Here is a 14,050-nt window from a genome sequence, read left to right on the forward strand (position 1 = left end):
AAAAGAAATTGCTGTATAAAAGAGCGTTTTTTATTTCTATTTTTTTCTTAAACAAAAGAAAGCAGATTTATCGTGAAGACACTTTTTATGGGATCAAATTGTGAATGCAAACAATATTGTAACAAAAAATAAATTGGACTTAACTCACAAATGTCGAGAGAGAAAATATCTCCAACTTATCTGTCGTTTTTGACGACGTGAATGCGATAATCAGTGACTTTTGCCTACATCCTAATAATGCGCGACAAAAACGCGTGACGTCACGAGACTTCAATGCCTACCAGTCCGCCGCCCAGCGTGTGGTCCGACCAATCAAAAGACGCGTTACAAAGCCGTCGCTCCGCGCTGTGGCTGCATTCGCACGGGGCCACAGGCTGATGAATGGAAGAAGGTGTTTTGTACTAAGCTGGCCGCCAAGAAACGGTGACACAAGCTCTTGTTGAAAAGCATGTGCGACAAAGTTGCGGTGGAGATCTCTTTTTTTCTTTCCTTGGATGGATCATTATTAAGCTATGCCATTTTACCTGACGGCGGAAAATCTGTAAAGCGGGCAATTTCTCGCAGCGAACGACTCCTTGTTGACAAGAAAGACTGCGTCAGTGTGTTGAGAGACTCGCTGATATATTTTGCTTAGCATATTTTGGACTTTTCTTTATGACATTTGTTATCATCCATTTCGAGTTGATCTCACGACAAATACTGGATTTTAGTTCAATACATCGACACTTAACCGTACTTAAACAGCGTTATGTCTCTGCCATCTTTCTGAATTGTAGTTGTTTGTGAGGAAAAACGGAGTTTTTAGGTGATTTTGTCGTTTATTTGTGCTCGTGCCATGAATCTTGGCGGTGCGGTAGATCCTCATTCTCAGCCGAACACATCTACGACCAGTGACATGCCTGTAGTCCCGCCCCAGCTGCAGTCCGGACATCACATCCACCGACCTGCTCACATGCACCAACCCGGAATGCCGCCACCGCAAGCCTCGGGACTGCTGCTGCGCGCCGAGAAGCCCTACCCACGTACACCGAAGTGCGCCCGGTGCCGAAACCACGGTGTGGTCTCCGCTTTGAAGGGCCACAAGCGGTACTGTCGGTGGCGGGACTGTATCTGCGCCAAGTGTACCCTGATAGCGGAGAGGCAGCGGGTGATGGCAGCCCAAGTAGCTCTGAGGAGGCAACAAGCTCAGGAGGAGAACGAGGCCAAGGAATTAGGACTATACTACGAAACCACCGATGGAGCCATCTACGCTATGAATGGAATTGCAGTGCAAACCCACAAGGGATTCGATCCCTACAGAAACCAGCCTGAGGTCTCAGGTACGCAATTTATTCTCTCGTTCTTTTTGGCAGTTTCTGCGGCTAAGATCATTTCCAATTTTAGCTCAGACTGATTACCCCATACAGTAAATCACACTGAATTTCCCAACAGACTTCAGTTCTAGAAGGCTCGTCTTGTAGCAAAACCGGTGGAAATAGTTATGTTCTTTGGCAGATTAAGAATAAAAATGTAAATAACAGGTTACCCTATAAGTGTATATATTATCGTAATTTATAAGCACAAATCGTGAAATATAAAATATGTTGCTCTTATAAACGTATGCTGATACAGTAATGAAAAGCTTCAGTGTTTGAAGGTCACAATTTGTTCTCATGACCGTGAATTATACAAGGGAATTAGCGCCACTTAGTATGATTAGTAAGTGGAGCCTTTGGGATATCCAGGACTCATCAGTCATTCAACAAACGTGAATTATTAGGGCTTTATTTTGTCATTGTCTTGTCTTGTTGATATTTGTCATCATTATGGGCGTTTGTTTCCCTTTTGTTTGAGATTTTTCGTATTTACATATCATTCCGATGCAGTTTTTGTATTGATACTAACAGTAAATATCACATCTTGATTTTTTTCTCTTGCCCCCTTTCAATGCCGCCATGCGTAACTTCATTTGAAGCAGTTCATGTCTTAGCCGTAGCCGTTAGTTGTGTTAAACTGCTGATATCGTTCACCTTTTTCTAATAGCGCAGGAAATTAGAATTGAATTGTGACAGAAGCAATGTCTTTGTGACGCATTGTATCATACAATACTTATCGTAATAACAATATTCTAAGACCTCGGCAAAAGAACGTTGAAACTATTCATAAATAGACACTTAGCAGAGAAATACGAAGTGTAAAACAGTAACATTCCGAAGCCACGATTTGTTTCAGCAGTGTACTTAATGACAGGATACGAGTTACAATTAATCATGAACATCCCCTTTCTTCCTTCGAGCAGAATTCCATCTTTCTCTATGAAGATTGAGAAAACATGCTCACGATTATAAGGCTATAATGATAATAATCTAGACAGCAATTGGAATGCGTCATCGATCTGGTGACCTATTCTGGGGCGAAGGGAGATGTAATTACAATAAGCTAAAAGAGAATATGAAAAGGGGATATGATTATGTGATATATATATTTTTTTCCCAAAAATCAATATTTAACTTAAACAAGATGTAAACAACTATGACTTGAGACTCCAGTTGCTATATTCGCAGAGACAGTTGTCAAGTAGGCGTGACCGACCAATCCTAGTCAAATAAAGAACTGTTGTCGCACAGTTGGTGATACGTGCTCGTTTAAATCCTCTATGATATTTTATGTGATTATCAAGCTAACGATATTAATTCGACTCTGCTGACGCATCCATAAAAGCTGTCTGTGCGTTTGAGAGCGCTATAGGTGGGAAGTCTTGAAGGCGGGGTTAATCGATTTAATATGCTGGGCTAAAAGTCTCGAGCGGAATGAAATTTTGTCGCATGACTGAATTAATTTGCCATAGTCTCTTAGAGAAAGGCGGAGAAAATCTGTGAAATCCGACCAGAAGGTTTTGAAAATCTCTCCCAGACCTGTTACTCCACCAGCACTTCATAAAATTCTAAACCAGCTCGAAGATTAGGCAATTACCTGTGAAGCGTAGCGGTCAATATAGCGTATTTTACTCGCTCATCTGAGCATATATCCACTGTGTTGGTCGCGAGTTTCTGCTCTTTACTCCCATATGCTGCAAAGTCTTGACCATTGACCGGAAATACCTCGGGCTGATTGACCAGTTTGCCAAACGCGTAGCAATGTCCCAACGACTCAACTGGCGCTGCACGCGCTCCTTTTTCGGTGTACACCAAGGCATGGTTATATTTTGATGATTATATATGATGTGCCAATTAGGCCTACAGAAAATCTATAATTGAAAATGAGCCAGAAAGCCTAATATTCTAGCCAGTGAAACAATTTTCTGAAAGTTTAGAATTATTTCATTAACTTGCTTATGCTGCACATTCTTGAACTCGCTTGCAGTAATGTTGGTATCCACATGTCTTAACTCCAAAGAATAATTCGAGGTGCATCGTGGACCATTTCATCTTACTCACTAAGATATTCCCACTTTCCTGCTAAGATGCAGCTATTGTTGTTTGTTTATACCTCATCACAAGACGACAGGATGGATCAGTGTCAGCTACCCATTCTTCTATGCGTTAAATTGTAGGGGCCATCAAATAGACGCAAGTTAGTTTGGCAAGTATTATATCTTTTTAGGTAGAATGAGCGCTTTATAAGAGTCTCTCTATTATCATTATTATATTATTGTGCCACTGTATTGTTTATATTTGTATACGGCTCTATTTCATCTATATCACCGAATCGAACGTACAATCGTTTCCATCTATATACTTACAGAGAAAGCATGACGACACACACAATAGCAATAACTTTATAACCACAGAATGAAGAATAGTTTTACAACATGGGAGATGAGTTGGGTATTTGAATACAAATGCCAAAACTATGGACGAGATATTGTATTGCGTGGAGAATTTGCCCGCGAAGAAGCAAGTATTTTTGTTTGTTTGTTTGTTTGTTTCGTTTTATTTCTGCATTTTGCATCATTTCGATTCAAAATAATATCATGAATACTATTTTCTAAACATTTTCAATACAAAATAACATATCCATAATATTTTTCAACACTACGGACGAGAGAACATACAGTGCAAACATAACTTACAAATCTATTATCAACGATGATAAACGACGCCAGATAAAAGGGAATGTTTATAAGGAGAAATATGTTTCAGACCACATATCGTATATAAGCGTGTGCTTGAAATGATAGTGGCCTGAGAAAGTGGCAGTGGAAAAAGGATATGTATATAAGCTTTAAAAAAAGAAAAAGAAATATGACAGAAATCAAATCAGTGTCAGATTGGCAGTAAAACATAAGACATCTTCAGAGTTCTTTTCAAAGTATGGATGGCTGTCACGTGACCTTCCCTCCTGAGTCGTACTCCTTTTAAGTTGTTTATCTATCACTCGAATAGAAAAAAATGCATGCAGAAAATTCATTGATTTCCATAAACATTGATTTCCCCTGTATATGAGAAGACGTGTCTTGACATATTATAATAATCTTAATCTAAACTTAATTATAACTGAATATAAACATAATATTCGTAATCTAAGTCATATTTCTCCAATGCTGTGTCAGTGTAAACAAGGAAAGTTCTAGTGAGATATACCTCCCTCAACACGATGCGATTTGAATTGCCGACACAAAAATGGTAACAGAAATTTTAATTTCAGTCAGATTAATCAAACTTTTTGCTGTTCTATTTCTTTTTCTGGGACAAACTTCTTATTGAGGACATGCGTTCTCTTGTTCATGATCATTCTCTCCGTTGATGATCTATATGATGTGCGAGTGTTCTAAGGATACATATAGAATGTTATAATTGTAGCCACTTCAGATGATATGTGATGATTTATTTCTCCCTGACCCCGAATAGTATGCAATTAATATCGAATCGTCGACTGATTGTTTGTATTCTTAGAAGTCGTTATTTTTGGTTCAGAAAAAGGCCTTGCGGATTATAAATCGAGCACATTTTTTTGATCATACGGATGAATTGTTTGTTTCAAGTAAATTGTTAAAAATTTCTGATTTGTATTTATATTATGTTGGAATTTTCATGTATAAGTTGAATACTGGTGACCTTCCTAGTACAATTTCTGTTTGTGAAAAACAGTGATATTCATGCTTACCCTACAAGACACAGTGAATCCTATCATTTTTCCCCTGTTCGTACAGTTTTAGCCCTTAAGACAATTACATCTACCGGCCCTTCTTTCTGGAATGAGTTAGATTCGGTTCGGTTGCACTCAAGTTCTTTAAGCTCCTTTAAGAAAAATCTCAAAGCCAATTTTCTAAAATCCTATGTGTAATTATTTTGCCGTAATCGCTTAATTTTTTTTTTGCATATACTTAAATGATGCCTCGCTCGGATGACCTCACCAGTTTGATTAACTTGCTACTTTTTTAAGCATTTATACCGTAAGTTAATCATAAAACATTATATACTATACTTTGTACATCCCGTAAACATTGTAATATTCTCGATATTTTGAATTTTGCATGTTACGTCACTTCTGACTTTGATATACTGTACTAAAACCCTATGTTATATTTTTGGAACCCACATCCTACAAGCTTTGCTTTTTAGTGGGTTCCTCATATTACACGTTAATTATATGTCCTTATACATTTGTGCATTATTGGTTAAAACTGACCATTGTGAGAAAAACATTTCTGCTTCAAATCAAATGGAATATAAAATTTGTACGAAATGTGGAATATGGAACGTGAATAAAAAAAAAAGTCAAAATGTCGATATTGTACTTTCAATCCTAAACTCTTGCAAACGTCATTGGCATAACTATTTTACCTATCTATCTGTTCACCGATTTTCCAACAATATGACCCCCACAAACAGTTGCGTTTCAATGCAATGTCGATAGATTAATCATTTACAGCAATGTATATTCGATGAATTTCATTTTTAGGTGAAATATACAGTACGTACATCCGTACCAATATAATTTGAAAAAGAAAGCTCCCGCAACCCTTGTATGGTATATGGACACAGATTTTATTGACTAGGCAAACACAGATCGGCAGAAATGCTCACAACTCGTTTGGTAAATTTCATTTTGACCCCCAATTTTCTTTTCTCTTAATGTGTCATTCCTGTCTTTAAACAACGAAGTTGTTGGAAAGTAGCTCTTTTTTTTCTTTTGATAAGTTTCAATTTTATCAATATGAAAAAAAGAAATCTGCACTGCAATCAATTCTACTAGAAAGATCGAAGGAGAGGGTGTCTCTAAACACTTTCCTTTTAAACTAGAAATGGTACTAAAAACAAATCAGAAAAAAAATACTGACACACGCAGCACAAATTTATACAGGGCCCTACTGGGGTACAGGACGTCACAGAGAAGCCCAATGCTTTTCATTGTTCATAGTGTGTCGAGTAAGTCCTAACATTCAAATCTCAATTACATTTTGAGCACACTTGTCGAATTTAGCGTTATTTCTTAGCTCTTTTGCTATTTTGTTATTTTGTAACAATATTATGTTCTTGCATATATCTGTTACGAGTAAGATCGTCTTTCAAAGCCATGTGTCTAATGCAGGTCAATCATGTTTATGTTATGATGATTTGTGTACATGCAAGACAGAAAAAATACAGAAATTAATTGATGTGACACATAACATAAGAAAAATAATAATTCCTTTTCTTTCTGTACATTTTATATCGACATGTATGACGATGTCGTGTATGCCAGTTGTAAGTACTGGTAGTATATCTCACCCTTTATTTTTTTAGTTACTTGTTATACGTCATGCTCATTATAAACAAAAATGATTTGACTTTGACAATTATTTTTTTAACCAAAGATGTGGCTGGGTTTTGTTGTTGTTGTTGTTGGATATACCACATAGTCTTCAAAATGTCAGCCATGGGTATAGCGCAATGTAAAACGTTGTCACACACGATATTCTATTTTGTCCGGATAGTCCTACAATAAGGGTTGTAGTATTATTGTTGGGTTGCAACACTGTCTCTAAATTTGAGAGTATCCCAAGTTAACTAACTTATCGACAACTGGTCTATTTTTGACAATTTTGGACGCCTTCAACAAAGTTTTAAAGCTTGACAAACTTCAGTGTACAATTCGTTCATCGGAATAGAACAGACGTTTATAGGCTCCTTTAAAGTTCTAACGGGTTAGAAAGATTAAAATGAGTAGGGTGAGAACATACGAACGAAGATTTTGTCATTCAACATGATTTGTATCTTGAGTCCCATCTTAGCATACCTTTAATCACGTTCAATTTGAACGGCAATTCAAGTTAGACATGTTAGAGAAAAAATCAAAGTAAACCTTCAGCGTGCTTAGATGATCTCTAAATAAATGTTCATTAGAATTGTCGCAAAGATTCTCAAATATGTTTATCATTTCTCCGATAAGACATAATGTGCACGTTGATTAAAAAAAAATCGAAGCCAACAGAAAGAAGCTCGATTTATATCTTATCATCTTATGTAGAGCTAAAGTGCTTTGTATTACTCCTTATAGCATGCATTGCTCGAGTAAACAACATGTCCCATAAAATTAGATAAAGGGTACAAATGACGTCAAAATCAATCCCTTACGCATTATTTTAAATCTCTTTGTAGATAGGCACACACACATTAAAGCAAGGAACAAACAGAATTCAATGTTCAATATTCAATAATTGCTCCATATAATGTACATAGTACATACAAAATAAAGAAAAGGAAAAAAAAAAACAAAGATAGCGCCCACTAATTCTCCATTCTTGCTGTCCACTGAGTTCTTCAAACATGTACTGTAACATGTGACGCAATGAAATGTCCTCGGAAGATTCTTACACTCAATTCTTCGAAGTTTAATAGAGAACTTACCTTCTGTAGGTTTTAATTATGCTGTAGTCTTTCATTCTGTCAACAGTGAATAGGTCTAGAGTGAATGTTTCTCATGTACACTGTCGTTACATTATACTTATAACCCTTCTACACATGAAAGAAAGAGTAGAGCCATATCTAATTCACGAAGTCTGATGGAATCATTTCCTATAATCATGCAGTACAGTGAACATGTACTGTCATCCATACATGAATGAAGACGTACAGCTGTAATGATAAGCTTAGATATCATAATATGACGAAGAAAATATTGATGAGAATTTCACGACATCTATGACGTCGGATTGATGATACAGTGTCATATCCTATCAGCTACCTCAAAGTCGGTCTCCAAATGATCGTAGACTGCCTCTTGTCTCCAGAGGCGCGCCAATCACTCATCTTCCTCACCCACATTAATCCATCTTCATCCCTCCCAATCCTAAATCACCATCATATCAGCGCCTTTGACCTCTTGCTGCAAGAGGTTAAGGCTGAAGGAAAAATCTGTGATTCGCGAGAGAAAGAGAGAGACGGTCAAAGCCAGCACGCATGTCTGCAAGCGATTAATCGCGCCTCGTTTGGCCAAAACATCCTCCCCTCCTATATACCTTGTCCTTCTCAGTCCACACCGAAAGAAAGCCGATGAAATGATGGCTGCAAGTTGGGTGAGGTCTGAAACGGCCATAATAACTCTGTTGTGATTTAGTGGTCGGAAGTCGAGCGGTTTGGTGAACAGCGAGTTGCCTGAAGCCTACCGCAAGGATCCCCTGTGCTCTGGCTTTATTGTTGCGCATAGAAGTCAAGTTTCCTCAGCAGATGCTGCCACGGCTGTCTGTCAAAAAGATGCAGTGGACGCCATTATGACTTGGCTAATCACTTTAAATCATGAAGGGTGAATACCACAGTAGATAATAGTATTACATGCTCTAGCTGGGCTTCCTTGCTTGAACCGTATAGGCAGGACTGGATATAGGGAGGTGTTGATTGGACTGAATACTACACTATTGTACTGCAGTATTTACTAGCAGGGGTTGTGACTACACCGTTTTGTTTTACTTGCAGCCAAGTTGAAGCTGCTTATAAAATGTCACTTAAAACCCGACAAACTGCTGATGAATGATAATCAAGGCATGAATAACAGACACGAGATATCGACCGTCATATTAATTATCAATGATTTTGTACGACAGTCCATATCTTGTGTCACCTGTGTGTTCAATCAAAATAAAGAACGAAAGCATCACTAGCGAATAAAGAAATAGTTTTCAGCTCCCCCTCCTGATCATGTATAAGACCGCTACTCGTAATTGTTGTTTAATCGATAATTGTATATTTTCACACTTGTATGCAAGCATATCTCGCAAACTCTGGAGAAATTATAATGACACGTGACATTCGATGGAGACAACACAGATTTGATATATTTTAAGACAACATTTAAAGTTTCCTGCATGGAAGACATGTCACCTGAGTATAATCAAGGAGGTACTAGGCAAACTTGGTATAATGACCACATTCAAACGCTAGTTCCAACAGCAACTGTTAAAGTCATCTGCGCCCGTCTGAAGGAAATGTCAGTTTTTAATACCTTTATGATAAAAGTCAAACGTGAGTAGGCGTCCATTTGCTTTTGATAAGATTGTCGAATTGCCGGGAAAAAAAAGATGACGCCCAGATATTTCATGTCCAGCAAGCAGCTCAAAGCATAGGGAGAGGAAAAAACGAGAATCGTAAAAGTCGATGGAAGTTGTGAGAGGTGAAGGAGGTTAGATAAATGACCGCACAGAAGATAACTGTCACAGTGCAAATAAATAGTGACAGTCAATCCAGGCCTATCATCGGCGACAATCCATGACCTTCGACCTCGGCATATATTCATTTCCCTCCACAAAATACGTCAAAACACGCGCCATAGTCTATACAATGCCGGGATATCATCTCAGGAAGTCATATGAATCAAGGAAGCAAAGGATGCTATTGATCTCCTCGTTTCTTGAGCTACAATAATGCTTGGAGTATGGATGAAACGACGTGAGGACTTGTAATAATGAATACGTTTTTGACCTTTTTTTTGACGTTAAGGTACTGCTCTTATTGTCATTGTTTAACGCTAAAAGATTTGAGATGGAATCGATTTGTTTTTTATTACCTGATGTATAATTGACTGCAGCTGTCTAGTAATATTGGATTATTTATGGACCGCTCTGCATACCTCTACAATAGTCTCTTGCCTTTTAACAGTTTCCAATAAGCAATTATACATATAAGTTTACTTAGACCTTCTCTCACCGTCAAGCTCATAGTGTCTCAAAATTAGGAATTTGTGTAGAAATAAGTCACTGATGAGACCGTAACCATTGACTGCAAACAAACAAACTAAGCCTTGTTCTATTGTATTCATAATATGTGTTAGTACTCACGAGGAATTTTCTGACATGAATTAGCAGTAGAAATGCAATTATAATCTGAGACCCTTTTATTAAATGTCGCATGTAAATAGAAAAAAAAAGGCACCAAAAAAATCCCTACCAGCTGACGGTGTCACCTCGTTCTTTGCTTACTGCTTTGATGAACAAATAGTGTCAATTTACTTTCAACGTCCAGTCACTTTATAACAAAACAAGAAAAATTATAAAAATGAAAAAAAAAATCCCTTCTAAAAAATCGATGTTGCTGTTTCTCCTGTTCATCAGTGTCGAAAGAGAGCTATAATATGTGAACGAGCACTTGATGAATAGAAAGTTGCTAGATGAACCGTCTAAAATGATTCCTAAATGACGGCCGTCTTCAGGGGGTCGTTGTAAAATCGGAAGATGAGGCATTTGTCCACCTCGTCGCGACAAGAATACGTATCGCTATTTGGCGGCTTTCAGTGTCATCCCGTGAACGAATCAATAGACGGCTTTATCAAGGATCGCGTTTCTCATCGCTGGTAACTGGTGGGATGCTGCATTAGTCAATGAAATTCATTCTAAATGAGTTTCTATAATTGACTTGCGAAAGAAAAATCTACATTTAGTGTGACAAATTTTTGTTTGGTTGACGAAATAAAGATAACTATGAGAAACAGGTGTATAAAGAAAAATTGAGCTACACAATGCCATGTAAGGATTGCTATAGAAATAACTAATAATGCCATGAAAGGATGTCAAATAAAAAAAGTGTGATGATAACGCATATGCAAAGGACATGGGGTATCAGTTTGATTTGCATCTGTTTAATCTAAAAAAAAATAGTTTATTCTTATAGGTCTTACTCGATGACTTATGTTATGTGTGATGTATGAATTTGTTATCTAAATCATTGACAGTAGACTATAAATTCTAGCCATCCTTATGACTGTTATCTAATGGTTGTCAAAATGGCTAGATTTAAATTGCGGTGTAGGCCTACTTTAATTAAAGTTTTACACCACTGTGATTATATCATAGGGCAGCCCTGTCGAACTTTTTATCATTTTACTTAATATGTACAGACACTCGCAGTTTTAAACGTAGCTTTGTCTCACATTAGGCTATACAGTTTTTAAATCCTGTGGGATACGGCGCACTTTCTTCGTAACATCGTATACACTGTATGTAAATGATGACGCAAAAATATCTTTTTTTCTTTTACTCAAGACACTTCAAAAGTTTTCACCAAAATGAAGTTGTCAAAATCTCAGTTCCCCTTGGTTCTTTGTACGCATTGTGTCTACGGAGCAACACTTAAGCCATACCACTCAGACTACTGTACTTTTGCCGAACTCTGCCGCCATGCAGAAACTCATGCACCCATTAAACAGCGGTTCTCTTGCCGAACAGGCCTCTTGTGAAAAGTGCATTTACTCTTCCGATGTTCGCAGCTCGAAATTTGTTATATATTTTATAAGATCTGAATACTTCGCTGAAAATGAGACATTAAGGGAACAGGGAATAGGCATTTTGGTCAATATTTTTTTCGCATCAATGCAAACTGTTGTTTTTTTCTTTCTCCCCTGAGTCAAGCATGATTCCTTGGAGGGTTAGAGAGAGCCCCTCCTCGTTACTAATGAAACCCATGTGTTATGGGTATTAACATTATACAACTCACTCGAGACTCGGCTAGCTCCTGTCATTTCTCGATTATAGCATCATTGAGTGTTGACGATATCAACCTATCGCTTGCCTCGTGAGGGTTGGGACTAACCAAGTACTCTCTTTTGGCGGCGAATTTTCCTTTATTGTGACGACATGAAGCCTGAGAATCGATTGTACAAAATTCTTGCATTATTCCAATTGTCTCTTTCAATGTGGCGTGAGAATATGAAACCCTTGATGAAGTAATACTTTCAAAAACCTCTGTTGTATGGCTTTATCGCATTTATATAAATGGCAATCTCCCATTTAATGCGCTTCTTGATTCATCGTACCATTGCAGCACAAATTCTATTTGAACATGCAATCTTACCTCGAACAAATGAAATTATGGGTTTACCGCACGCCTCAAGTTTCTAATTCACTCTCCAAATTGCATTCTGAATAGATGTAGAATGTTTTCGACTTTTCTCGTAATTAGAAACAAAAAGAAAATCATTCTCCAGTATTCTTTTCGGCTTTGATTTTTTCATGGGATTGCATAGCCTTGAAAGACTCGCGAAAATCTATTGTATCTCTATACAAAAGTGTCAGAACTAAATCTCCGATTCAGCGGTCAAAGGAACACCAAGAAGGCGATTGCATGAAAGGGTGCAGGAGCCATCAAGTGTGGTCTAAACTCAGACAATCTCGTCGGAACCTATACTGTCTGCTTAAAGAAAAGCTATGATTCTTCTTTACAAATTGCTCTAAACAACCCACGGAAAATACTCATCTTAATCACCTTAATTTCACAAGCTTAATCGCTTGATGGAATGCGAGCATGTCCTCGAGAATTAGATATCACCAGAGACAAGATCCGGGTATTTCATTTTACCAATGGTGCTCATTGCTATATAGGTCCTACGCGTATATAATTTGTAGCCATGTCTGAATCATTGGCTGGTACGTCAAACGTCACTTCACCTGCCATCATAGCCTGTGAATATGAAGAATTCAGCAATAAACCACCAACATTTACCACGAAGTATATAATATCAGCGTAAAAGTATCGCTGATTGTTTGTGTTCAGCGATAGGCACAGACACGATTAACTCTTCCATTCTAGTGGTCAAACAATCTCCTACTGTCACTGCATGGAAAGAGAAACAGTATTTGAAGCCCATTAATAACTCTTGGGTTGGTGTATAGATGTGCCTACCAAGGGGGGTGGCTGAACCCCTTTTCATCACAAAGCGGGGCGCCACATCCTCTAGAGGCTCGCTGCTTTTCAAACACCGTGCAGTACGCACCTCCCGTGTGACTGCAATCTTTAGCACGAAGTCCGCATTTCTGCGGGATCGCCGGCTATAAGGAGCTCCGCGACTGACGTCCTTTGTATAATACGGCCGTCGTAAAACACTATGAGGTCCGAAGGAAATGTTTGGTCGATTGAGAGTTGTGAAAGTCTAGGGAGACATAGAATTTAATGGTGCCTGTTTTATGTGATTTGATACAAAATCATAATTCTAGACTGCATGCCTGGAATCATTAATAATATCTGAAAGGCTCCGGTGTAAGCACTAAGAGAACTGATAAATATTGCAATAAGTAGGCTTTAGTATTCAGAGGTGTAAAAGAACACAATCAGGGGTTTTTTTTTTAATAGCAAAGAACGTTGAAACTAAATTATCTTATCATTTGATAGAACCTGAAAAGTAAGATTAGCAATGCCGTGACTTAGCCTATCTTATCTTAGGTAGATAATCAAAGTATGTCTATCATTTCCTTCTCCCAGTGTTTTACCCAAGGCATTGCTAACGGCATTCTGTCGGCTCCATGGCACAGGTGTTCCAAAAACTACTCCGTAGTTTTTATACCAGTCGCACTCGAATATTATGAGTGAGCTGTTACTTTCTCTTCTGAATGAGCATAGTTGTAGATATTTTAACCAACATGCTATCAAAGGGTAAGTTTTCATGCATTGCGCCATATTGGTTAGATTGCGATAGATTGTTACTGTGGCCAGCTGTCTACCTCCCTAGCACGACCTCTTCCATTGCACTTTTTTCTATATAGTCTTTTGTCCCCCGCCGTTTTCTTGCGAGGAATATGAATTGATTTTTTTTTTCGGGTGCACTGTATGATTTTGCGAGTGAAGGCAAAAGGCAAAGCGAGTAATATTGGCGTAAACTTCCTTCA

The 14,050-nt window shown here is 38.0% G+C and overlaps 1 protein-coding gene across 1 annotated transcript in view; it reads left to right on the forward strand.

Moving 5' to 3' along the window:
* Positions 1–435: 435 nt before the first annotated feature.
* Positions 436–14,050, forward strand: part of LOC139717455 (doublesex- and mab-3-related transcription factor A2-like) — a 36,236-nt gene continuing 22,621 nt past the window's right edge. Inside the window, exon 1 of the mRNA XM_071628961.1 lies at positions 436–1,319. Coding sequence (XP_071485062.1) covers positions 836–1,319 — 484 coding nt within the window. The 5' untranslated portion in view covers positions 436–835. The remainder of the gene's footprint in view (positions 1,320–14,050) is intronic.

This window comes from Diadema antillarum, unplaced genomic scaffold (assembly GCF_040938485.1).
Source record: "Diadema antillarum isolate AM-2024a unplaced genomic scaffold, OU_Dant_1.0 scf00000075, whole genome shotgun sequence".
In the NCBI taxonomy this organism is placed as follows: domain Eukaryota; kingdom Metazoa; phylum Echinodermata; class Echinoidea; order Diadematoida; family Diadematidae; genus Diadema; species Diadema antillarum.